This window comes from Oncorhynchus nerka, linkage group LG9b (assembly GCF_034236695.1).
Source record: "Oncorhynchus nerka isolate Pitt River linkage group LG9b, Oner_Uvic_2.0, whole genome shotgun sequence".
In the NCBI taxonomy this organism is placed as follows: Eukaryota; Metazoa; Chordata; class Actinopteri; order Salmoniformes; family Salmonidae; genus Oncorhynchus; species Oncorhynchus nerka.
In genome coordinates, this window is record NC_088424.1 from 27,032,639 (window position 1) to 27,059,427 (window position 26,789).

The following is a 26,789-nucleotide window of genomic DNA, read 5'->3' on the forward strand; positions in this document are numbered from 1 at the left end:
ATAAATACAGTAGGGGGAGAGGTAGTTGTTTGGCCTAAATTATAGATGGGCTATGTACAGATGCAGTAATCTGTGAGATGCTCTGACAGCTGGTGCTTAAAGCTAGTGAGGGAGATGTGTTTCCAGTTTCAGAGATGTTTGTAGTTCGTTCCCATCATTTGGCAACAGAGAACTGGAAGAACTGACTTGCCTAGTTAAATAAAAGGTTAAATAAATAAAAGTTAAGAACAAAAACAATATTTCTACCTTTTTAACCTGTCTGTTACTAGTCCAACGCTCTAACCACTAGGCTACCTGCCGCAATCATGTATAGTCCCTAATCAGAATACTTAAATGTATTTATAAAGTTGAACATGTATTGAACACCCTAGTTGTTGACCAATTGAACCCTCTAGGAATGTTGTCCAATGTAATTACAGAACATTAAAATCCATTTAGAATGCAATTAAATAGTGATGGACCAGTACACACGGCCTGTAGGAATAATTAGACTAGTGTTAACATCCATAGTATATGACAGAAGATACTCGCACAGCATGCAGGAAACGATTTCACAGGGAGGTAATTGGAGAATCAGTATCAATGAGCGTAAAAGCCCGGGCTCCCAGTTGCTCCAGAATTCTACGAATTTGCACTGGACGTCAGCAATGAACAGAAGCCTCATGCTGTTAAATTAATTCAGTATGATGTTTTGACAAATCAAGTCTAGTAAGCTTAAAAAGGTGGACAGGACTGATTTCGATGAGTATAGCCCAATTCACATACATGTGCTATGCCACATTCGCAAGGACCGTTCACTTATGAGCGCTCAGCCTTTCGGAGACCCGTGTAGCTTATTGTTGTGTCTGCGCATATTTGACAACCAATTGAATTACCACCTGGGTAACCACACGGCTGGACTTGACCAATGTGGTATTATGGAGGCTAAATAACAGCATTTTCAGGTAACTTTCCGGGGCTTTCAAGCAACATACCTTAAATCCAGCAGCACACTCTGACAAGGTACGAACTTGAAATAGACTTTACTCGTCTTTTGTTGTTGCATGCGAAATTATTGAAATTGGGATTCAATAGTTCTGTAGCATCGAGTTTTAAAAGCTGAATATGCACGAGTTGGTATCGAATAATTTTTTCATGTCAATAAAATAACTGTTTTGCTGTTCATTCAAGCACCACTGGGGCTGATGCTTCGAGAATAATGACCCAATTGAGCGCTGATCCTGAAGTCTTGCACTACTAGACCGGGTTTATGCCTCAAATAATAAACCAATCCAGGATTCCACGAAACACTTGCAAAAATCTGAACCACGGAGTTTTGTTTTGTCAGGATAGCCATTAATAAAAAAGACCCCACACAATATTAAATATCACTCCATATCATCTCAGTTCCGCTGAATTGAAAAAAATATAGGCGGTGGGATTAAAGTTATTCACAGCAGGTGTGACAAACTCCGCTGCAAAACATTAAGATCCATCAAATCCGAGTTAGCACATGGCTGCAATTAATTACCTTTCAGAGTTGACGTTCAAGGCTTGAACAGAGCTAAATTGGATTGTAAGTAAAGACATTTCAATTAAACATATCCCCAGGGTGACTGATTTAAAGCAGTGTTCTAAATCGCGTGTTATGGTCTACACTTTACATTAAATATCCAATTTGATAGAGTAGCTGCATTGACTTCTGTCCAATAAATCCATCGAACACTCATTTGGGGCGGCAGGTAGCCAAGTGGTTAAGAACGTTTGACTAGTAACCAAGAGGTTGCAAGTAAATAATACATCCAATGCATCCTTGTTTACAAGTTGAACACGGATGTGTAATGTACACCTCAATTAGGCTGATTGAAAATCATTAAACGAAATAATTCATTTCTATTTGAGCGTCATTATTTCTATAGGCCTATAACCTACACGTTCTCGTTCTGAATTTCTAACACGAGTGAGGGTGTGACTTCATTACAATCACAAGAGCAGTTGCTCCCCGATTGGAAAGCTCCTCCAATGCAGTTCCACATCCCACACCGGCAAAACATCAGCTATGGGGGTGTCAGCTATTGCCTGTTAAAGAGCAGCAGTAAAAAGTAACAATATATACAGGTGGGTGCCTGTGCGGGGGCACCGGTTATAGTAGAGGTAGTATGTACACGTAGAGTTAATTCAAGTGACTATGCATAGATGACAAGTAGTTGTTAACATGTGAACTCTAAATTGAATACATGTAAAAAAAATATATAAAAAATGGTTTCACATACACAGAGAAATGGATGTACTCATAGTTCTTAGTCATCTTTCTGTTAACAATACAACATTTTGGTGATGTATGGTCATGGATGTTCTCTGATTTGCTTGCATGCAACACTGGGGGGAAAAGGGGAAACTTGTCAGTAAACCAAGGTGAAAACAGACTGGACATGTGAGGTATTCAACCTTTATCAGGATCCCCATTAGCTGTTGTGAAAGCAGCAGCTACTCTTCCTGGGGTGCACACAACATGAAACACATTACATCACTACTTTTATAAGAAACAGTCACTCTCCTCAACTCTTAGCCAAGAGAGACTGGCATGCATAGTATTTATATTAGCCCTCTGATTACAATAAAGAGCCAGACATGCCACTGTTCTGGGCCAGCTGCAGCTTAACTAGGCCTTTCCTTACATCACTGGACCACATGACTTGGAGGATGAATGGATGTAGATAGATAGATTTATTTTATTTTATTGAAACCAACTTGTTTTGATGTAGTCAACTCCACGTATTGGTGAGAGAGAGGGTATTGATCATGTTCAGTACACCTATGTAACTCTCTCTTCTCTTCCATTTCAGATGGGCATGTTAGCGAGCATTGATGACATTGCATTCCATTCAAACATACCTGTGGCAGCAGATATAACAGTAGCCATAGTGTATGCAGTGTTTGGTAAGAAAGCTCTCTCTTCAAAAAGTATTAACTTACACCCCCAGTTAGCCACCTGTGACGGCAAACAGAGCCACGCTGCTTTAATTCAAATAAATGTACTGTAGGCAGAAACAAGAGGATGAAGAATCTTATTGTACTGTAACATGACCTACTCTGTCAGCTTCCTGCTGTGAGGATCATTCTGCTTCAGCTGAGACATGTCCACCAACTCAACATGATGCCAGACTATACAGTGGGACTAAGTTTGTGTGTAAGAGTGTGGAGGGAATCTGTATTCCCCAAGACACACAGAAATACACGTGTCTCATCTTGGGTTCTGAAAAGAGATGAGGCCGTGGGGCGTTAGTTCTGTCGATGGTTGAGTTGTGCGCCAAGGCCACAACGCTGTAGAAATCTCACCCAGATTGACTAGCTAGCTTTCCACCGACGGCTTTGATCTTGAAAGCATTACTGGAAACGTTTCATATCTAATACAGACTATAGCATTAAGCTCTGAAGAGATCTGTTAAAACATATCAGTGTCTCTGAACACTTCACTTAATATTTCTTCTGAACACTGGGATTTATTTGTATTTATTTCAAACATGTTCCTTAATTGTACTGATTTTAGGCATATAAATAGATTTACTAGAATGGACATCCATTCCTGTTCTAGTATTTTTAGTTCTACGTATGTACAATTGAAGTTGAAAATTTACATACACTTAGGTTGGAGTCATTAAAACTCATTTGTCAACCACTCCACATTTCTTGTTAACAAACTCTAGTTTTGGCAAGTCGGTTAAGACATCTACTTTGTGCGTGACGCAAGTAATTTTTGCAACAATTGTTTACAGATTTCACTAATAATTCACTGTATCACAATTCCAGTGGGTCAGAAGTTTACATACACTAAGTTGACTGTGCCTTTAAACAGCTTGGAAAATTCCCCCAAATTATGTCATGGCTTTAGAAGCTTCTGATAGGTTAAATGACAATTTAAGTCAATTGGAGGTGTACCTGTGGATGTCTTTCAAGGCCTACCTTCAAACTCGGTGCCTCTTTGCTTGACATCATGGGAAAATCAAAAGAAATTAGCCAAGATCTCAGCATTTTTTTTGTAGGCCTCCACAGGTCTTGTTCATCCTTGGAAGCAATTTCCAAACGCACGACGGTACCACGTTCATCTGTACAAACAATAGTATGCCAGTATAAACACCATGGGACCACGCAGTCTTTTTACTGCCCAGGAAGTAGACACGTTCTGTCTCCTAGAGATTAACGTACTTTGGTGCGAAAAGTGCAAATCAATCCCAGATGAACAGCAAAGGACCTTGTGAAGATGCTGGAGGAAACGAGTACAAAATTGTCTATAACCACATAACCTGAAAGGCCGCCCTGCAAGGAAGAAGTCACTGCTCCAAAACTGCCATAAAAAGTCAGACTACGGTTTGCAACTGCACGTGGTGACAAAGATTGTACTTTTTTGAGAAATGTCCTCTGGTCTGATGAAACAAAAATAGAACTGTTTGTCCATAATGACCATCGTTATGTTTGGAGGAAAAAGGGGGAGGCTTGCAAGCTGAGGAACACCATCCCAACCGTGAAGCAGGGGGTGGCAGCATCATGTTGTGAGGGTGCTTTGCTGCAGGAGGGACTGGTCCACTTCACAAAATAGATGGGATCATGAGGCAGGAAAATGATGTGGATATATTGAAGCAACATCTTAAATCAGTCAGGAAGTTAAAAGCTTGGTCGCAAATGGGTCTGCCAAATGGACAATGACCCCAAGCATACTTCCAAAGTTGTGGCAAAATGGCTTAAGGACAATAAAGTCAAGGTATTGGAGTGCCCATCACAAAGCCCTGACCTCAATCCTATAGAAAATGTGTGGGCAGAACTGAAAAAGCGTGTGCGAGCAAGGAGACCAACAAACCTGACTCAGTTACACCAGCTCTGCCAGGAAGAATGGGCCAAAATTCACCCAACTTATTGTGGGAAGCTTGTGGAAGGCTACCCAAAACATTTGACCCAAGTTAAACAATTTAAAGGCAATGCTACCAAATAATAATTGCGTGTATTTAAACTTCTGACCCATTGGGAATGTGACTAAATAAATAAAAGCTGAAATAAATCACTCTATTATTCTGACAGGAATGTCAGGAATTGTGAAACTGAGTTTAAATGCATTTGGCTAAGGTGTATGTAAACTTCCGACCTCAACAGTATACACCTCTAGTTGTTGTCTTCAGCTGTCTGTCTGTGGTAATTCTCATAGCAGGATACTGAGTGATATCTCTCTCTGGTCTGCAGGCATATGCTCTCTGTTTAGCAACAGCACACTGCTATACATCTCCTACAAGAAGAAGCACCTGCTTAAACCTGCTGAGTTCTTCATAATCAACCTGGCCATCAGCGACATGAGTCTAACCCTGTCCCTCTACCCCATGGCCATCACATCCAGCATCTACCATAGGTACTGCACACACCTGTTTACACTACATAGCCAAGCCTAGCAAATATCTACCACAGGTACTGTACAAATAACAGTAAAATTAGGAAGTACCCAGGTCTGGTACTGTATGCAATTTTACACTCCAGCCAAGCTGAACTGTGCTGACCTGGTTACTTATCCACTAGAACCTCCTGGAAAGGATCAAGTGAAAAGGAAATGTCCAAGCCAGCACAGTGCAGTTCGGTTCAGCATGAAAGACCACTTACAGTACTGCCAAGCCACAGTGAAGTGCTAAACAAATTACTAGTGTTCCATCTCCGACTCTTTCTTTCTGTCTCGGTCATTCTCACACTTTCTTCCTCCTTTTCCTCTTTCACTCCCTCCCGTCTCTCGGTCTCTACCCCTCTACCCCTTTCGCTCCTCTCCCTTCCCTCTCTCAGGTGGCTGTTTGGGAAAACAGTGTGTTTGATCTACGCGTTCTGCGGCATGTTGTTTGGAGTCTGCAGTCTGACAACTCTCACCCTGTTGAGCATGGTGTGTTTTGTGAAAGTATGTTATCCTCTCTACGGTAAGTTATCAAATAGCCTGGCCTTAGTCTTGCCCATGGAATTGACATAGTTTTGAAATGTACTGATCCTAAGTGGGTGACTTTTGATTTGACTGTGAAAATGTAAGAACTACATAATTCCACAGTGTCCAAACACTCATGATGCCTAATGAGTGTCCACTAGCGACTAGCCAACACTCAATTAGTGTGGCTTATGATGTTGCCAAAAAACAGTGCTATTCAGTTTTAAATTCTGAGAATGTCATTTTTTGCAATGGTACTGAAATTGCATCTGCTTGGATGTTTTAGCCCGAGACACACTTAACCAATTTGAACAATTTAGTTATTCATTGCTGTTCTGAAATGGGCCTAGTATGTAATATCATGGGTTAGTTATCCATATATTTAGTAAATTCCATGTGCACTATACATATCCAGGCCTGTGAATTGGGAAATAACCCCTCGTAGCATTAAACAGTTCAGAAAAATGTGTACTTCTCAAAATATTACCCTATGACATGTTCACTTTGAGAAACATCATGTTCCTCCGCAAATCCACCCCAGATTCTCTAATGATGACCATGCTACCCTATTAAAGGTGCAATATGCAGAAATCACGCTGCCACTTCCTGGTTGCTAAAATGCGAATGGTTTGCCTAATTTCAGTTTATGATAATCATTGCACCATCTAAAGCGCTGTGAAATATATATTTTCAATAACCCAAAATATTATATTTTCAGCTGTTTGAAGCTGGTGTACAAAGCTGAAAGTAAAAGCCGTTAAAATGAAACAGAAAGCATAGAACCGATGGATGGATTCTTTGACTTGTTTTCTATGCGAATGACAGATCTATAACTAATTATGTGAATAGGGTCGGGTCGCCAAATAAGTTACATATTGCAGCTTTAAACTGACTGTCCATATCCCCATCCATCCGTCCAGGTAACCGGTTCAACGCCGTCCACGGCCGTCTACTGATAGCCTGTGCATGGGCTTGGGCCCTGGTGTTCGCCTGCTCCCCTCTGGCCCACTGGGGTGAGTATGGTCCGGAGCCCTACGGCACAGCCTGCTGCATCGACTGGCGCCTGTCCAACCTGCATCCCGTGGCCCGCTCCTACACGGCGGTGCTCTTTGTCTTGTGCTACATCGTGCCCTGCTGTGCCATTGTGGCGTCCTACACGGGCATCCTGATGACGGTCCGAGCCTCCCATAAGGCCATGGAGCATCACGAGGCCCGGCAGACCAAGATGAGCAACATCCAGGATGTTATTGTGAAGGTGAGCATGGTGTGGTCTCACAGGGGTACTGTAAAAGCATGCTGTGACAACTGTTGATTTAAAAAGGGATAAATACATATGATTGGTTGATCCATTTTGGGAAAGTAATTAAATTGCCTATTGTATACTCACAACTAGGGCCACTTCACATATTGTAATAGGAGGTTTGAAGTTGGACAGAGAATAGGAGAATGGCACTATACAGATGTATCGTGTCCTGTCTGGGTTAATGTCATGAATAGGACGCTCAGTCAGTACACTCAAGACATTCCCTAATTAATACTGCAGAAAATGGCTAACAATAATGATGCTTCATTTTGTCCTTTTGCTCCCTCTCCTGCATTACTGTGTTCCTGTATAATCACCCCATAAGAGCTTTATAAGAGCACTCATCCTCTCCGTCCTGTACAGTATGTGCCAATAGAACACACACACACCTTCACCTTGCTACCAGCCCTGCTTCAGGGGTGACGGCCCTGGCTCATCCATTCATACCTGTGATTATTGGTGCAAATATTATCGGGAAACACACTGGCTGGGGACTCTCTTATCTGAGGCTTGATTCCAACGCCATCGGCATATTAAAAAGAGGGCCCAGGGGTCAGAATAAAACTAATTTGGAGGAACAAAGCGATAGGACAGATCTGCTGGGGGATAATCTACTAGCCATCCAAATCAAAGCATCTCAGAGACAGGGGACTCGTTGTAGTGCTCAGCCCCATCTCCCTCTGTTTCTCTCTCCAAAAGTAATCTATATTCTTCAGCTCTGGTAAAAAATGGCTAAATCGCCAACCTTCCATTCTTAAGCAAAGTTCTGGATCAATTGGTTTTCAAACAGCTACATTATTTAAGTGCCAACTGTAGAAAAAATCCTATCAGGTTTTTGGGCCCACCACATCACAGAGACAGCCTTAAAGTAAATGATCTTAGAGCCAACACTGTTTGCCAAACGGCTCTCTCTCCTTGTACTTTAAGTGCTGCATTCAACACTGTTGACCATGATGTCCTTCTGGACAGACTGGAGAGGTGGGTTGGCCTCTCCGGTCCTGTTCTAAATTGGTTTCGGGACCTATTTGTTGTGTGTTGTCTCACTTAGTGAACATAACTCAAATGCATATCGCATGTGGTGTTCCACAAGGTTTGATTTTGGGTCTGGTACTGTTCAGAAAGCACAGCATTCATTTTCACTGCTACGCAGACAATACAGAACTTCAGAGGATTTTAGCTCCATGGAAAAATTAGACTGTATATGTGATTTAAATCCTGGAAGCTTCTCCAGCTAAATCAAGACAAGACTGAGGTACTTATTGTTGGAGCCAAAGCACAGGGAGAGTCAGGCCGTGTCTGGTCTATCCAAGAAAGCTATTGGTACACTGCAAAGCATACAGAATTCTGCAGCATGGGTACTGACCAAGACAAGATGGAGAACACACATTATACCGATTTAAGGTCTCTGCACTGGCTGCTTGTGAGTTTTATAATTACTTTTAAGATTCTCCTACTGGTTTAAATCAATCCACGATTGTGCATACCAATACATGTCAGACATGCTTTTATGAGAAAGTGATCAGTCCCCTTGACTTCCTCCACATTTTGTTACGTTACAGCCTTATTCTAAAAGGTATTAAATTGTTTTTTTTACTCAATCTACACACAATACCCCATAATGATAAAGCAAAACAGGTTGACATTTTTGCAAATGTATTAAAAATAAAGAACTGAAATATCACTTACATAAATATTCAGACGCTTTACTCAGTACTTTGTTGAAGCACCTTTGGCAGTGATTACAGCCTCGAGTCTTCTTGGGTATGATGCTACAAGTTTGGCACACCTGTATTTGGGAGTTTCTCCCACTCTTCTCTTCAAATCCTATCAAGCTCTGTCAGGTTGGATGGGGAGTGTTGCTGCACAGCTATTTTCAGGTCTCTACAGAGATGTTCGACATTGTTCAAGGGGCTCTGGCTGGGCCACTCAAGGACATTCAGAGACTTGTCCCGAAGCAACTCCTGCGTCATCTTGGATGTGTCCTTAGGGTCCTTGTCCTGTTGGAAGGTGAAACTTCACACCGGTCTGAGGTCCTGAGCGCCCTGGAGCAGGTTTTCATCAAGGATCTTTCTGTACTTTGCTCCATTCATCTTTACCTCGATCCTGACTAGCCATGATTAGTCCCTGCAGCTGTTGAAAAACATGCTGCTACCACCATGCTTCACCGTAGGGATGGTGCCTGGTTTCCTCCAGACGTGACGCTTCACATTCATGCCAAAGAGTTCATGCTTGGTTTCAACAGACCAGAGAATCTTGATTCTCATGGTCTGAGAGTCCATTAGGTGCCTTTTGGCAAACTCCAAGTGGGTGTCATGTGCCTTTTACTGAGGAGTGGCTACCGTCTGGCCACTCTACCATAAAGGCCTGATTGGTTGAGTGTTGCAGAGTTGGTTGTCCTTCTGGAAGGTTCTCCCATCTCCAAAGAGGACCGCTGAAGCTCTGTCAGAGTGATCATCGGGTTCTTGGTCACCTCCCTGACCAAGGTACCTCTCCCCTGATTGCTCAGATTGGCCAGGCAGCCAGCTCTAGGGTGAGTTTTGGTGGTTTCAAACTTCAATTTAAGAATGATGGAGGCCACTGTGTTCTTGCGGACCTTAAATGACGCAGACATTTTTGGTACTCTTCCCCGGATCTCTGCCTTGACACAATCCTATTTCGGAGCTCTACAGACAATTCCTTCGACCTCATGGCTTGGTTTTTGCTCTGACATGAACTGTCAACTGTGTGTGCCTTTTCCAAATCATGTCCAATCAATTGAATTTACCACAGGTGGACTCCAATCAAGTTGTAGAAACATCTCAAGGATGATCAATGGAAACAGGATGCACCTGAGCTCAATTTGGAGTCTCATAGCAAAGGGTCAGAATACTTATGTAAATACGGTATTTCCGCTTTTTTATACATTTGAGAAACCTGCTTTTGCTTTGTCATTATTGGGTAATGTGTGTAGATGATGATGGGGGGATATTTTATCAATTTTAGAATAAGGCTATTACAAAATGTGAAAAAGGTCAAGGTCTGAATACTTGCTGAATGCATTGTGTGTGTGTATGGGTTAATTCTTAATTATTATTATTTTTTTATACATATATTTATTTATTTTTATAGTTGTCTAAAATTCACAAGTTTTTGAAAAACTCACATATGCTTCTATAACTCTCCTCCCCTTGGAATGAGCCGAAACAAAAAAAATGAATCTCCTACGTATATGGAAATGTAGAGATAAAATAAATTGAGCCAGAGTATCACACTGGCTGAACGCAAAACTTATTGACTGCTCACCCGCAAAGCTTTTACATTTTATTTTTTTCAAAAATCTGTGAACTAGGCCTTTTATTAGGGGTGAAAAATACTCCTCAGCAACCCCCGGCCATGCCGTGCTCCATACAACAATGCTTCACCTATATGTTTTTTTACTCTCTCCATCCAATCAATGGCAGTCAGGTAGGCTCTGATGTCCCGTGCTTTAAACCTTGACGTTAAAAGAATCTCAATGGCCTGTTTCAATCATTTAATCCTTGGGAGTCAGCCAGTTGGGTATGGAGTGCCATCTGCCAATAGACCTTGTTGAACTGTTTACATTTGTGCTCTCTTTCCTTCCCCCCCCCTTTTCTTTTGTATGTTTTTTTCTCCAGCTGAGTGTCGCTGTCTGTATCGGTTTCTTCGCAGCGTGGAGCCCTTATGCCGTGGTGTCGATGTGGGCAGCGTTCGGACACATGGATAACATCCCACCTTTGGCATTCGCCGTGCCTGCCATGTTTGCTAAGTCCTCCACCATCTACAACCCCATTATCTACCTGCTGCTCAGGCCTAACTTCCGCAGGGTGATGTACCGAGACCTAGTGAGCCTTTGCAGGGCCTTTCTGAAGGGCTGCCTGTGCTCCTGCTCCCCGGGCGCTGTGGGGAAGTGCCACTCCCACTTGGTGGTCCGGGTCAGCCTCCAATCATTCTGTAGACGTCCGGGCCACGGCCAGTCCTGTTCCCCCACCTCGTCCGCCCGCCAAGCCCCGGGCGGGTCCAGAGGTTGCACTAGCGCCTGCGAGAAGTGCAGCGATGCCTTCGAGTGCTTCAGACACTACCCAAGAGGTTGCCATGGCGGTACCAACATCCCCAGCTCCTCAGCCAAAGTTTATGCACCTCAGGATCCGCTCTCAACAGAGCCCCAGCTGCAGTCGATGACGCAAAAACAGATGCGGAAGCAGAAAAAGCAGGAAGCGTGTCATAAGAAGTCCCTGCGAGCCACCAAGCACAGCAAAAGGACCTCAGAAATCGACAACCTTCGGATTAACTTTGAGATGGTGCCGGGACACGCTAAAGTGGCCTGGCCCTAAAATGTTAAATATTCATTCTGGTTTTATAGTTTTTTTTACATCTCTGGTCTATATTTTGCAGTTGATATATAAATAAATTCCATAATTTAAAATGTGTTTATCTGTCGAGATAGACATTGACTCTTTGTTAAAACATACTACATTAAAAACTTGGGATGTCCCTCAGGGATTCATGGGGGCTGGAGGAGATTACAGTGGAACAGAAGTGAAGGACCTGATGGTTTGGCAAGAACCGGTACAATACTGTTTTCTGTGTGCGGTAATAATTGGTTGGACACATGACGATGGAAAGCCGAACCAACTTTCACATCAGTCCAACTTCCTCTACACCCCAATTTAAACCATTGTTTACACGTTGCTAATGCAGGTACATGGATGCTGGATTACTAATGTAGATAACAGGTTGGTTTAGTACAGCGTGGCTTTACTCAACATGAAACGACATTGTTGTCTGGATGTATAAAAGAGATGAGAGAATCAAACAGATGTACATACTGATACTTTAAGAGATGACAATAGATGAGTGAATTCGCTACTCACTCAACAACTCATTCAACAACTGTATAAAAGTGCAACACAGAGGGGAGAGCGTGAGCAAGGCAATTAAACAAATAGTCCAATTCAAAGTCAACCAGAGAGTGGGGAGGACAAAATAAGCAGAAACGGATGTGTTTTCTGGTATTGACTCATTGTGTGTGTGTGTGAACTGGTTGTTAAATATGCATGACAGTCATCTGCATGGGATGTCTTCCATCACACAGGTCCCCCCCCCAAAAAATATCTACAAGATGTCGATTCCCTCCAATCCTGTTACAAAGCAATTGAACCTTCCTCCCGTTTTCCACAACTTAACTAACTTGCCATGCACCTTCTATCTCTGGGTAACTATTGAACTCTGGTGTTTTAATCATTAATTTAATTACTAACTTCCTATTTGAGAATATAATGATGCAAAGATAAAAAAAATATTGTTTTGTAGTCTTGGTTAAAGTAAACGGTTGTACTTAGAGTGAATCATTTGGGTGCAACTGAAACAATGTTGATTTAAACAACCTTAAAATTGATGGATGTAATTATTGGGTGGAGAACTGACGCTAATCCACGTTTGCATTAGCTGATCTAGTCATCAGTCATTCATGCAGAGATTAATTTGATCCTGTTTACGTAGGGAATTCATGAAAGCAACAGGCTCCAGCCTTGATTAGAATATTAGTATTACAATATGGGAAGGTTGCCACGAAACATAAATCAATGTCTTTAAACAATGTGTTGATCTTATCGCTTACTTATCCCGAATCCTTTTTAAAACATTAAATTAAAAGCGTTTCACAGCAGCAACCATGTGGTGGTTAGAGTTCCACTGGGGTTGGATAGATCTGGGATTGGTTGAGTCTGACCCCCAAGGAGAAGCTTCTTGAACACAGCTGCTCTATGGTCTTCTAATCTCATGCATCTGCACTCTACCCAAGTTTCTTTTGCTGTCTGAGCAAACTATTTCATAATCTGGGCTCTACCCAATTTTCTGTTTTTGCTGCCTAGGCAAACTAGTTAATCTAGGCTCTACCCAAATCCTGTTCTGTTATTGCTGTCTGGGCACACTAGTTCATCATTAGGGGCGGGGCCAGGAGTTTGTCCGGGACAGGAAAAACAATTGTGTCCCCATGTAATGTAGAATGGGAGATCCACATTTAACATAAGTGTTAGTTTTAAATAATTGTTAAAGGGAAAAAAAACAATATCATGCAAAAATTAATTTCCAGTAAAGTAAATGTTTTCTTCACTACAAGGACTGAGGGGTGTTTAGTGAGTCATGGACTGCAAACCACTAGATGTGAGCATAATTATGACAAAACACACCTTCCTGGAACAGACTTTATTTAACAAGACAGTGAAAAGTGGCACCACCAGCTCTTTTTGAGATACCTCTCACACAAATACGAGTAAAAACACATACACACCATAATAAACACTTCACTGACACGCATGTCCAATAGCAGACATGAACCTTTTAGTGCAGTGTGCTAAATAAACTGTGACCCTTTTCTTGGTAGTCTTAAACAAATCTAATTTGAAACAAAAGTATACACCTCACACACATGGTTATGGGCTTACAAAAAATAACTTCTTGTACCATGTCAAATATAGTTGAAATGTATTCCATTTTGAATTTGCATCCCGATATTACACTTGTATATACTTTATCACAGACTCAAATAAAACAAAACTGTTTGACATAACACTGGTATTTCAGTGTTAATGTTTTATTAGTTATGAAATATATGAATAACATTCCACCCATGAGGCCACTGCAATGCATGTCTGCTGATCTGTATTACAAACACACTACAACGATTCATTTAAACTAGCCTAGAGACAGAGGATTTAATAACAGTGGCTCATTGGTAGGACCTTTAATCTGTCGAATAGGCAATTGCCTCAATTCATAAGCATTCATATTTCATTAGCCGTACACTGGGAGAAAAAAACGTCCATGGATGGAGAAGCCAATTCCTAACTGGCAGCTGTATCTGGATAAAGAGTGTAAGGTTGGAGTCCTCCAGTGCGTCATGATTATGAAAGGAAACTGGCAGGGAATATGCAGTCTACTGTCCTCTAGCAGAGAGCAGGGCGACAGCAACAACGTCTATATTGGTCACAGGCTTGTTGTACACAGGATCTCTACTTCTCTTTTCAGTTCTTAGAAAGCTACTTTACATGGTGTAATTTTGTACTAATGCTGACCCAAATAATCAACGTCTCCAATTTGAATGATTGCGCGATTAGTTTAAATCAGAGTGCGTTGGTGCTGAGCTAGAACAAATGGCTGCACACCCATAGAATTAGAATGAGTTCATATTATTTCTATGTGCACTGACTGCAAACCATGTAGCTCTCCTAGACCAAGGTCAGTTATACTGGCAGAATAATGACACAATTCCACTCCTTTGGTGCTGAGACATTATTCCAATAATTCACATTTTTTTGCTGCGTAATGATTATTTTCTTGCTGTAGCAAACTGGCACAAATTAAGATTGTACACCTTTTAGTAGAGTTCTCAACCACTGATTTTGTCCTGTCCGAACCAAGCCCGGTGAGTTGAATGCAGCCTGAGCCCCGGTCCGACATTACATAAAATAAATGAGCCCGAACCTGTAAAAAAAGCCTGATTTCTATAAAACAGATTATATTTGTTTTAAACTTTTGTTGAGAACAATGCGTCAGAGGCGAGTGGCAGCAGAGTGAGGAGATGAGGAAACAGCCATTGTGCCAAGAAAAAAATGCAGAGCGAGAAACTCACTTTTGTTATAGTCAACTGAATGATGACAACATTGGAATAAAGTAGGCTAATGCAATTGAAGGCATGTATCAAATTGTTGCTTACTAAAACTCCCAAAGTCATTTCCAACCGATATACTAATTTACAGCAAAGTCGTGTGTGGTTACCTCAGAACCGTTTTGGTTGGGCCGGAGCCATCGTGCTGCTTTGAGACAAGCATGCAGACTCTTCTTGATAACCAAAATCTGACATTGATAGATTTTTCACCGAATCTCCTTTTGGATATTTGGTCATAATTAGCCTGGCAAAATGTCATCTAAGTTGAGGTGGGTGCTCAAGATCATCTTTATTCTAGCTGGCTCATACTAGCTGATCCGAACATTTTATTAGAATGTTATGTAGTTTTCCATTTTTAATTGAACCTTTTATTTAACTAGTCAAGTCAGTTAAGAACAAATTCATATTTACAATGACTGCCTACACCGGCCAAACCCGGCTGGGCCAATTGTGCGCTGCCCTACTCCCAATCACGGCCGGTTGTGATATAGTTTAACAAGTGGATTTTGCTCTTCCCTCATGTAGTAGCCAGATTGGACCAATCGGCCAGCAAGATAAGAACAGTCGGCAAGCCAGATAGGGTCGGTCGGCTGGCCAGATAGGACCGGTTTCAACTTCAAATCAAATGTTATTTGTCACATATACACATGGTTAGCAGATGTTAATGCAAGTGTAGCGAAATGCTTGTTCTTCTAGTTCCGACAGTGCAGTAATATCTAACAATTCCCCAACAACTACCTAATACACACAAATCTAAAAGGGGTGAATGAAAATATGTACATGTAAGTATATGGATGAGCGATGGCCGAGCGGCATTGGTAAGGTGCAATAGATGGTATAAAATACTGTAAAACGTGATAAGTAATGTAAGAAATGTAAACATTATTAAAGTGGCATTATTTAGAGTGGCATTGTATAAAGTGACTTGTGATTGTCTCAATGTAGGCAGCAGCCTCTCTGAGTTAGTGAATGCTGTTAAGCAGTCTGATGGCCTTGCGATAGAAGCTGTCTCTCGGTCCCAGCTTTGATGCACCAGTACTGACCTCGCCTTCTGGACAGTAGCGGTGTGAACTGGCAGTTGCTCGGGTGGTTGATGTCCTTGATCTTTTTGTCCTTCCTGTGACATCGGGTGGTGTAGGTGTCATGGAGGGCAGGTACTTGCCCCTGGTGATGCATTGTGCACATCGCACCACCCTCTGGAGAGCCTTGCGGTTGAGGGCTGTGCAATTGCCGGACCAGGCTGTGATACAGCCCGACAGGATGCTCTCGATTGTGCATCTGTAAAAGTTTCAGGGTTTTGGGTGACAAGCCAAATTTCTTCAGCCTCCTGCGGTTGAAGAGGCACTGTTGCGCCTTCTTCACCACACTGTCTGTGTGGGTGGATCATTTCAGTTTGTCTGTGATGTGTACGCCGAGGAACATCAAACTTTCCACCTTCTCCACTGCTGTCCCTTCGATGTGGATAGGGGGGTGCTCCCTCTGCTGTTTCCTGAAGTCCACAATCATCTCCTTTTGTTTTGTTGAAGTTGAGTGAGAGGTTGTTTTCCTGACACCACACTCCGAGTGCCCTCACCTCCCTGTAGGCTGTCTCGTAGTTGTTGGTAATCAAGCCCACTACTGTTGTGTCGTCTGCAAACTTGATGATTGAGTTGGAGGCGTGCATGGCCACACAGTCATGGGTAAACAGGGAGTACAGGAGGGGGTTGAGCACGCACCCTTATGGGGCCCCAGTGTTGAGGGTCAGTGAAGTGGAGGTGTCCTACCTTCACCATCTGGGACGGCCCGTCAGGAAGTCCAGAATCCAATTGCACAGGGCAGGGTTGAGCCAGGGCCTCCAGCTTGATGATGAGCTTGGAGGGCACTATGGTGTTGAATGCTGAGCTGTAGTCAATGAACAGCAGTCTTACATAGGTATTCCTCTTGTCCAGATGGGATAGTGCAGTGCAATGGCGATTGCATCGTCTGTGGACCTGTTGGGGCGGTATGCAAACAGAAGTGGGTCTAGAGTGGCCGGTAAGGGGGAGGTGATATGATCCTTGATTAGTCTCTCAAAGCACTTCATGATGACAAGTGAGTGCTACGGGGCAGTAGTCATTTAGTGCAGTTCTTTGCCTTCTTGGGTACAGGAACAATGTTAGCCATCTTGAAGCATGTGGGGACAACAGCCTGGGATAGGGAGCGGTTGAATATGTCCGTAAACACACCAGCCAGCTGCTTTGCGCATGCTCTGATGAGGCTAGGGATGCCGTCTGGGCCAGCATCCTTGCGAGGGTTAACATGTTTAAATGTTTTACTCACGTCAGCCATCGAAGGGGGGGGGGGGGGGCAGTCCTTGTTAGCGGGCCGCGACGGTGGCACTGTATTATCTTCAAAGCGGGCAAAGAAGGTGTTTAGTTTGGCTGGAAGTGTGACGTCGGTGTCCGTGACTTGGCTGGTTTTCTTTTTGTAGTCCGTGACTTCCTGTGTATTCAACTGCTCATAGTGAACCACAAAGTTCAGCACTCACAGCGAATGCAGATACCGCTCGATTAGGTAGATGGGGCATGTCCACGAACTTGGTTCATGGCGTTTACTTCAAACAAACCAAAACATAGTAATATCAGAACTTCTCTAGTGATTTTTTTGTTTGTTTGTTTTTCGTTAACGTTTCATCATGCCCATGTGGTGTGTCTGGCTGTGCTAATTACAAACAAGCGTGAAAATGATTTATTTTTTACCGTTCTACCTACCAGAGATTTAACCAGATGCTGTCATTGGTTTGCGGCTATAATGCTTATGGTGAGCAAAGATTATCAGAGGGATTTGCAGGCTGAACGGATTTTAGACATCAGCTGAGAAGTAATGCGATATCTTCCTTTACCATCCTTAATGTGTTTTATTTGTTATTTGTTGGTAGATCAGCTTTAATATTGCAAATAGATTGTGGCTTCCATCAAAGTAATTGTCTGCATCATTTCCAGTTCCCCATATATTTTTGGTAAATATACAGTATATATCAAATATTTAAATATATTTTCCTTTTATTTTTCCCTAACCCTACCACACCTCCCCTAATTGGAGTAAACGGATGGACAACAACACTTAGGCTTCCATTTCCATGTTATACATACTATACACATTTTACGGACACAATATATTTTACATTATTTATCTTGTTATGTTTTTAGTCCCACCCTTCAGCCCCACTCAACCCCTCGCATCCATCTCTGAACACCATCCAGTTTTGATTTCTATATGCCATATATTTTTCAGCTGTGCTTTAATGTTTCACAAAAGTTCTGAACCTTTTCTATTCTAATAGTTTCTACCGATTGTAAATTAAATAAACCTTTTTGCTAAGAGTATTAATGTTATTGATTTGACTATGGCTTTTTAAAATCACCCAGCAGTGCTATAAAAGCTCTAGGTAAATGTTGCAATTCTTCAGCCATTTATGAACCTGTGACCAAAAACAAGCTACATACAGTGCCTTGCGAAAGTATTCGGCCCCCTTGAACTTTGCGACCTTTTGTCACATTTCAGGCTTCAAATATAAAGATATAAAACTGTATTTTTTGTGAAGAATCAACAACAAGTGGGACACAATCATGAAGTGGAACGACATTTATTGGATATTTCAAACTTTTTTAACAAATCAAAAACTGAAAAATTGGGCGTGCAAAATTATTCAGCCCCCTTAAGTTAATACTTTGTAGCACCACCTTTTGCTGCGATTACAGCTGTAATTCGCTTGGGGTATGTCTCTATCAGTTTTGCACTCTGACTAATGTTGGCTAACGTAAGATAGCAAACGTTAGCAAATAAGACTAACTCAATCTGGTAGCCAAATAGAATTGCCGATATAACTAACTCACTGTCGGTGTGTTGGTAGTAATGATGAATGTGTATAAATTGTTTATGGTTGGTTCTCAGCTGGCTAGCAATCCTGCCAATTTAGTGATGCTAACTAGCTAACAGCATGTTGACAATATTGCGATGTCCATGTTAGGTATGGTAAGCACGCCAGTCTAATAGAGATCAATACAACTGGTGGGGTGGTTCAATTGTGTATTATTGTTGTTGTAGGTGGTACATAATGTAATTCCAACCCCAAGGTGAAGGATGGTGGCAAAAATATTTACAAGCTGACAGCTAAAATAGCTCAATTTATAGTAAACATGGCATAAACATGAATTGAGTATTGTTTGTGTTATGGGGTTACAGGTGGTTAGCCTGAGGACCACAGAGTACCTTCCAGTCCAAGTGATCAATTTAGTGTACTACCCCTGTTCTCTTCTTACCTTTTTCTCTTTGTAAAACTCCGGTTACTTGGAGTCCTTCCACAGGCCCTGCTGAAAAATACCCCAAAGCGTCGGCATGAGGGAGGGGACACCCCTTGCACTTATGGAGTGCAACAAGATTGTGGGACAAAAACAAGCAAGGGACACTGAAAGGTATTAAATCAAGACAATAGTAATGACACAACCATTTCATTCTTTGCAGATTCTCAAAACACAATGCAAAGACACGTCTACAAAAATTGACAAGAATGATCTGTCAAAGTAATTGGGCTGGGGGAGGATTACAAATAGGTTTTTGAGATGAGGAAGGGGGTTGCGCTTAGAGACAGTAAATGTAAAGTTGTATATGAGAAGGATTGAATGGTGCAATTTCTCCCCAATCTCCCATACACAACAATACATAATGTGTAAAAACTGCCCTTCTAAGGCAACTTCTGCAGCCCCCCCAGATGTTGACTGATCTTTCCATTCAAAAGCAGCACCTAAAGTCCCTCATTGTCCCTAAACAATACACTAGTCTGTCTCTAAACACTTACTGTAGGTCCCAATCGGTTGACACTGATACCAACAAAGGTGTGTTTCCCTACGTCCCTTCCACAAAAGTGTCAAATGGTAACACCACAACCATGTCTTTCCAGGAGACGTGCAGTATCAGCAAATCTTTGTACACTGCAGACGGAAGAAGATCATTCGCCACAAGCACTCTGCTTCCACAGCCCACCATTGCCTGTGTACCTACACAGGATAAAGGACCAAATATTAAATATGGATCTTTTCGATCAAGCCTCAAAATTTGTCTGTCTTTATGGATTCACAGAATATATTTATTTAAGCTGTACATGGCTATGTAGCATGAAACAGATGTTAGACATTCATATTTTTCCAAATAATGTTTATTTGTCCAAATCTAAAATAAAGGGGAGAGTACAATGTTTAATGCTAACTCAAAAATAACTGGGTATTCAAAAAGAATTATGGTAAAAGTAACATACCAATAATTACAGTATGAACAGTGTCCTACTCCCTACCAAAAGGCTGTGACTGATAATTAATCAATGTGATTTTATATCACTGAATCTCTGTCTGTATATTTGGTCAATTGATCTCTGGCTGGGCAAGAGAAGGTGGTAGCTCATTTATTTGTTTGGTCATCTCTCACTGATCAGAAAAATTTAGCATGCAATAATGTAGTCTAAATCAAGTGCAGCCTATCGAATGTTAAACTCTGACCCCCTCTAGTAGCATTTTCTAAACGACACACACTATTGTATACTACCCTCAAAGTACATTTCGGTTTCAAAATTATAAGACCTACAAACACATATAGTACTGTTAGAAAGATAAGAACTGGGATTCAGATACAGGTATCATAAACAATGTGACTACTACAGAACCTGAGATACAGCAGACCCCCAAAAACTTTAATGTACTTTTTCTTTTCGGAGGGTCCCACATTTTGAGGAATAAGAGATTTGAACGTCTAGTTCTGAGATAAATATGTCACCAATTACTGTTCGATAAGCTATAAAAAGAAATCACCCAATAAATTACTGGGAGTTTATATATAGTGTGCAACTCTATTGTTATAGCTTATAGTTTATTTGCTGTCTACATAAAATAATTTTCTCTGGGTGTGTGCCAGCTGATGTTTTTTATTCAACCAATTACTGTTCCAAAAGGAATTTTTAAAAAGTTAAGAAAAATGTTGTTCAAACTTTTACCTAATGGTGGTGCTCTAAACATGGACCAATTCCCATTGGAACGCAGTGTTTAGGCAATTTGCCATACCATATACAATGGGTCAAAAAAGTATTTAGTCAGCCACCAATTGTGCAAGTTCTCCCACTTAAAAAGATGAGAGAGGCCTGTAATTTTCATCATAGGTACACTTCAACTATGAAAGACAAAATGAGAAAAAAATCCAGACAATCACATCTTCTTCTTTAAGAGGCTCTTCTGTCCTCCACTCGTTACCTGTATTAATGGCACCTGTTTGAAAGTGTTATCAGTATAAAAGACACCTGTCCACAACCTCAAAACAGTCACATTCCAAACTCCACTATGGCCAAGACCAAAGAGCTGTCAAAGGACACCAGAAATAAAATGGTAGACCTGCACCAGGCTGGGAAGACTGAATCTGCAATAGGTAAGCAGCTTGGTTTGAAGAAATCAACAGCGGGAGCAATTATTAGGAAATGGAAGACATACAAGACCACTGATAATCTCCCTCGATCTGGGGCTCCACGCAAGATCTCACCCCATGGGGTCAAAATGATCACAAGAATGGTGAGCAAAAATCCCAGAACCACACGGGGGGACCTAGTGAATGACCTGCAGAGAGCTGGGACCAAAGTAACAAAGCCTACCATCAGTAACACACTACGCCGCCAGGGACTCAAATCTTGCAGTGCCAGACGTGTCCCCCATTTTAAGCCAGTACATGTCCAGGCCCGTCTGAAGTTTGCTAGAGAGCATTTGGATGATCCAGAAGAAGATTGGGAGAATGTCATATGGTCAGATGAAACCAAAATATAACTTTTTGGTAAAAACTCAACTCGTCGTGTTTGGAGGACAAAGAATGCTGAGTTGCACCCAAAGAACACCATACCTACTGTGAATAATGGGGGAGGAAACATCATGCTTTGGAGCTGTTTTTCTGCAAAGGGACCAGGACGACTGATCCATGTAAAGGAAAGAATGAATGGGGCCATGTATTGTGAGATTTTGAGTGAAAACCTCTTTCCATCAGCAAGGGCATTGAAGATGAAACGTGGCTGGGTCTTTCAGCATGACAATGATCCCAAACACACTGCCCGGGCAACGAAGGAGTGGCTTCGTAAGAAGCATTTCAAGGTCCTGGAGTGGCCTAGCCAGTCTCCAGATCTCAACCCCAAAGAAAATCTTTGGAAGGAGTTGAAAGTCCGTGTTGCCCAGCAACAGCCCCAAAACATCACTGCTCTAGAGGAGATCTGCATGGAGGAATGGGACAAAATACCAGCAAAAGTGCGTGAAAACCTTGTGATGACTTACAGAAAACGTTTGACCTCTGTCATTGCCACCAAAGGGTATATAACAAAGTATTGAGATAAACGTTATTGACCAAATACTTATTTTCCACCATAATTTGCAAATAAATTCATTAAAAATCCTACAATGTGATTTTCTGGATTTTTTTCTCATTTTGTCTTTCATAGTTGAAGTGTACCTATGATAAATTACATTTACATTACATTTACATTTAAGTCATTTAGCAGACGCTCTTATCCAGAGCGACTTACAAATTGGTGCATTCACCTTATGACATCCAGTGGAACAGTAGTGCATCTAAATTACAGGCCTCTCATCTTTTTAAGTGGGAGAACTTACATAATTGTTGGCTGACTAAATACTTTTTTGCCCCACTGTATCCTCTGTCTGATTCTCAGTTCGTGCAGTAGATCATATGTCTCTTTGCCACTTAAAACCAGTTGTGTCTGGTTTGGGTAGTGAGTCGCTGTGCCAAAATGGCTGAATGGATTTTCAAGCCTGACATCTTAAAATTACCTTAGCAATCAGGCTTTGAAGTTAGTTTTTAAAAATATATATCTATAAGAACCAGACAGGTGAAGAACCTTCAAACTTCTTGTCCCATTCACTGTTCCTATTGTAAACAATGAGCTAGCTAAACGGTGCGCGTGGAGGATGTATAGAAGGTCATGTGGATGGAGAAGGAAAGGCATTGCTTTACAATGACCATCAGGGTGTACCCTTTCGATGCAAACTAAATGTTTGTATTTTTGGTGACTTGACCATGATTTATGGCCTTTTAAGGGGGGCGGTGGGGAGAAGATTGTTATGACATTGCCAGCAGTAAGATTTGAGTTCGATTTCCCCCCCCAAAAAATGCCTGTCACTTTCTATTTTCTGATTATTTATTTTCACCAGGCCCGGTAAGGGCCCAAAACCACCACTCAGAGTTTAACAGGGTTTAATCAATGTAGACTATTATTTTGCTCTTGCCTCACGTAGTAGCCTAAGCCTTATAAGATGATCTATCCACCATTGAGCCGTGAGAGTGTGTCCTGTTTTATGTCTTAACGTAACAGCCTACTTCAATCATTCATTCAAGTCATTCCACAGCATACAAGTCATTCATGCCTTTAAATACAATCAAGCATTTAAAAAAAAAGAAATAACAAAGGGAGCCTTGAATAATTAAACAATAAATAAATAACTAGATTTTCTGCCAAACATCCATTTGAATAATCACTCAAAAGCCCCGTGTTTTGAATGCATGTTTGATTAGGAAAACATTTGGCCTACTTTTGATAGTTTACAAGGTCCTGCAAGGCACATTAGCAGGGCAGTCAAAGGGTGTATTTTGTTAGAATGTATAGGCATTAAAAGATGCCATTGGAATATGGGCTTCTCCTGATACTGAGATGTGCTGCCTGTCGTGGTATTGTGGATTACCATTCTCCTGACTACACTCCAGCTTATTTGTATTGCAAGTTAGAAAAATTTCAATCATCAGAAAAAAAGTTTCATCATGGCCACAAATTTCTCTGGCGCAGCCAATATTGGAATCCAGGCTCTGCTGGTGCTGAGAAAGAGCTAAAAGATGCACAGACACGCAAAGTACATTTTCTCTTAATACAGCACGGGAACCCACCCGGCCCAAATCAATTCACAGAATTTGAGGTCTGGTCCTGTCGGGTTCGGGCTGAGAATTACAAATCAAATGTATTTATATAGCCCTTCTTACTAGAGGTCGACCGATTAATCGGAATGGCCGATTAATTAGGGTCGATTTCAAGTTTTCATAACAAAACGGAAATCGGTATTTTTGGACACTGATTTGGCTTTTTTTTTTTTTTACATCTTTATTTAACTAGGAAAGTCAGTTAAGAACACATTCTTATTTTCAATGACGGCCTAGGAACAGTGGGTTAACTGCCTCGTTCAGGGGCAGAACGACAGATTTGTACCTTGTCAGCTCGGGGGATTCAATCTTGCAACCTTACAGTTAACTAGTCCAACGCTCTAACCACCTGCCTCACGAGGAGCCTGCCTGTTACGCGAATGCAGTAAGCCAAGGTAAGTTGCTACCTAGCATTAAACTTATCTTATAAAAAACAATCAATCAATCATAATCACTAGTTAACTACACATGGTTGATGATATTACTAGTTTATCTAGCGTGTCCTGCATTGCATATAATCGATGCGGTGCGTATCGTTGCTCCAATGTGTACCTAACCATCAATGCCTTTCTTAAAATCAATACACAGAAGTATATGTTTTTAAACCTGCATATTTAGCTAAAAGAAATCCAGGTTAGCAGGCAATATTAACCAGGTGAAATTGTGTCACTTCTCTTGCGTTCATTGCACGCAGAGTCGGTGTATATGCAACAGTTTGGGCCGACTAATTTGCCAGAATTTTACGTAATTATGACATAACATTGAAGGTTGTGCAATGTAACAGGAATATTTTGACTTATGGATGCCACCCGTTAGATAAAATAAGGAACGGTTCCATATTTCACTGAAAGAATAAACGTCTTGTTTTCGAGACGATGGTTTCCGGAATCAACCATATTAATGATCTAAGGCTCGTATTTCTGTGTGTTATCATGTTATAACTAAGTCTATGATTTGATAGAGCAGTCTGACTGAGCGATGGTAGGCAGCAGCAGGCTCGTAAGCATTCATTCAAACAGCACTTTCGTGCGTTTGCCAGCAGCTGTTTATGACTTCAAGCCTACCAACTCCCGAGATTAGGCTGGTGTAACCGATGTGAAATGGCTAGCTAGTTAGCGGGGTGCTCGCTAATAGCGTTTCAAACGTCACTCGCTCTGAGACTTGGAGTAGTTATTCCCCTTGCTCTGCTTCGAGGGTGGCTGTTGTCGTGGTGTTCCTGGTTCGAGCCCAGGTAGGAGCGAGGGGAGGGACGGAAGCTATACTGTTACACTGGCAATACTAAAGTGTCTATAAGAACACCCAATAGTCAAAGGTTAATGAAATACAAATGGTATAGAGATAAATAGTCCTATAATAACTACAACCTAAAACTTCTTACCTGGGAATATTGAAGACTCGTGTTAAAAGGAACCACCAGCTTTCATATATTCTCATGTTCTGAGCAAGGAGCTTAAACGTTAGCTTTCTTACATGGCACATATTGCACTTTTACTTTCTTCTCCAACACTTTGTTTTTGCATTATTTAAACCAAATTGAACATGTTTAATTATTTCAGGCTAACTTGATTTTATTGATGTATTATATTAAGTTAAGTGTTCATTCAGTAGTGTTGTAATTGTCATTATTACAAATAAATAAATATTTATTTTGGTTACAAATAAATAAATATTTATTTTGGTCCTCCAATAATCGGTATCGGCGTTGGAAAATAATAATCGGTCGACCTCTACTTCTTACATCAGCTGATATCTCAAAGTGTTGTACAGAAACCCAGCCTAAAACCCCAAACAGCAAGCAATGCAGGTGTAAAAGCATGGTGGCTAGGAAAAACTCCCTAGAAAGGCCAAAACCTAGGAAGAAACCTAGAGAGGAGCCAGGCTGAGGGGTGGCGAGTCCTCTTCTGGCTGTGCCGGGTGGAGATTATAACAGAACATGGCCAAGATGTTCAAATGTTCATAAATGACCAGCATGGTCAAATAATAATAGGCTGACTACACCGCTCTCGTTGCGAATGCAAGCGTTATAAAATACATTTTAGAAATCTATATTATTCAATTATTGCACCCACACTGCTTGTGCGCGCCAATGAGCGTCTGCGTTGCCAAGGGCTAAAATAGAAGTCAGTCCTATTTGTGACGCAGATTGCGCTGCAAGTCCTGCCTCTCCCATCTCCTCAATGGTTTATAGAAGCAGGTACCCACGTGCCATCTCCTCATTTGGTTATACCTACGTGGGTTACTGAAAGACAAACGAGGTCAGTGGCTGTAATGCACCTAATTTATGAAACTTGCCAATCGCAATATAAAGTCAAGACAAGAAAAGGCCTAGAAGGAGGAGATGTCACGGCTGTTGAAGGATGAGGACAAAGGTGCAGCGTGGTGAGCGTACATTTTACTTTATTTAAGAATGACGCCAACAATAAACCATACAAACCGTGAAGCTAAAGGCAATAGTGCCAACAAACAAAGACAACTTCCCACAAACGAAGGTGGGAAAAAGGGTACCTAAAGTATGGTTCCCAATCAGAGACAACGATAGACAGCTGTCCCTGATTGAGAACCATACCCGGCCAAAACATATAAATATAAAATCATAGAAACACAAAACATAGAATGCCCACCCCAACCAAAATAGAGACATAAAAGGATCTCTAAGGTCAGGGCATGACAGGAGAGATGACTAGAAATGATTCGGTTGACCGTTTTTATTTGTAGATTAATTGTCGAAGTAGAGGACCTTGTGGATTTCAGATAAATTAACAACTCAATGTTTATATCCCAGGACAAATTAGCTAGCAACAGCAAGTGTAAGCTAGCTAGCTAAATTGCCATAAATGTTTAAAGCTTTTCGACCTGTCCCCAAATTAATGTAATTGGTTCAGAGTTTTTGATATTTTAACCTGCGTGTCGTAATCACATTTGATGTGGGGGGACAA

At 41.4% G+C, this 26,789-nt stretch overlaps 2 protein-coding genes across 2 annotated transcripts in view; one reads left to right on the plus strand and one right to left on the minus strand.

The window, feature by feature from the left end:
- Nucleotides 1-640: 640 nt before the first annotated feature.
- On the plus strand, nt 641-11,991 carry LOC115113966 (opsin-5-like). Its single transcript, XM_029641900.1, has 6 exons — nt 641-1,002; nt 2,826-2,919; nt 5,212-5,374; nt 5,794-5,921; nt 6,844-7,178; nt 10,862-11,991. Exons 2-6 carry the CDS (start codon nt 2,826-2,828, stop codon nt 11,555-11,557), a joined length of 1,416 nt encoding a protein of 471 aa, XP_029497760.1. The 5' UTR covers nt 641-1,002; the 3' UTR covers nt 11,558-11,991.
- Nucleotides 11,992-18,480: 6,489 nt separating this feature from the next.
- Nucleotides 18,481-26,789, minus strand: part of LOC115114526 (receptor-interacting serine/threonine-protein kinase 1-like) — a 42,047-nt gene continuing 33,738 nt past the window's right edge. The window contains exon 12 of the mRNA XM_029642832.2: nt 18,481-19,907. The gene's annotated coding sequence lies outside the window, so the exon portion shown is untranslated. The remainder of the gene's footprint in view (nt 19,908-26,789) is intronic.

Excerpts from the sequence above, each read along its gene's own strand:
- LOC115113966 (XM_029641900.1), top strand. The coding sequence starts at position 2,826 with ATGGGCATGTTAGCGAGCATTGATGACATTGCATTCCATTCAAACATA. Across the intron at positions 2,920-5,211 it reads CATAGTGTATGCAGTGTTTG|GCATATGCTCTCTGTTTAGC; the intron begins GTAAGAAAGCTC and ends TCTGGTCTGCAG. Across the intron at positions 5,375-5,793 it reads ACATCCAGCATCTACCATAG|GTGGCTGTTTGGGAAAACAG; the intron begins GTACTGCACACA and ends TCCCTCTCTCAG.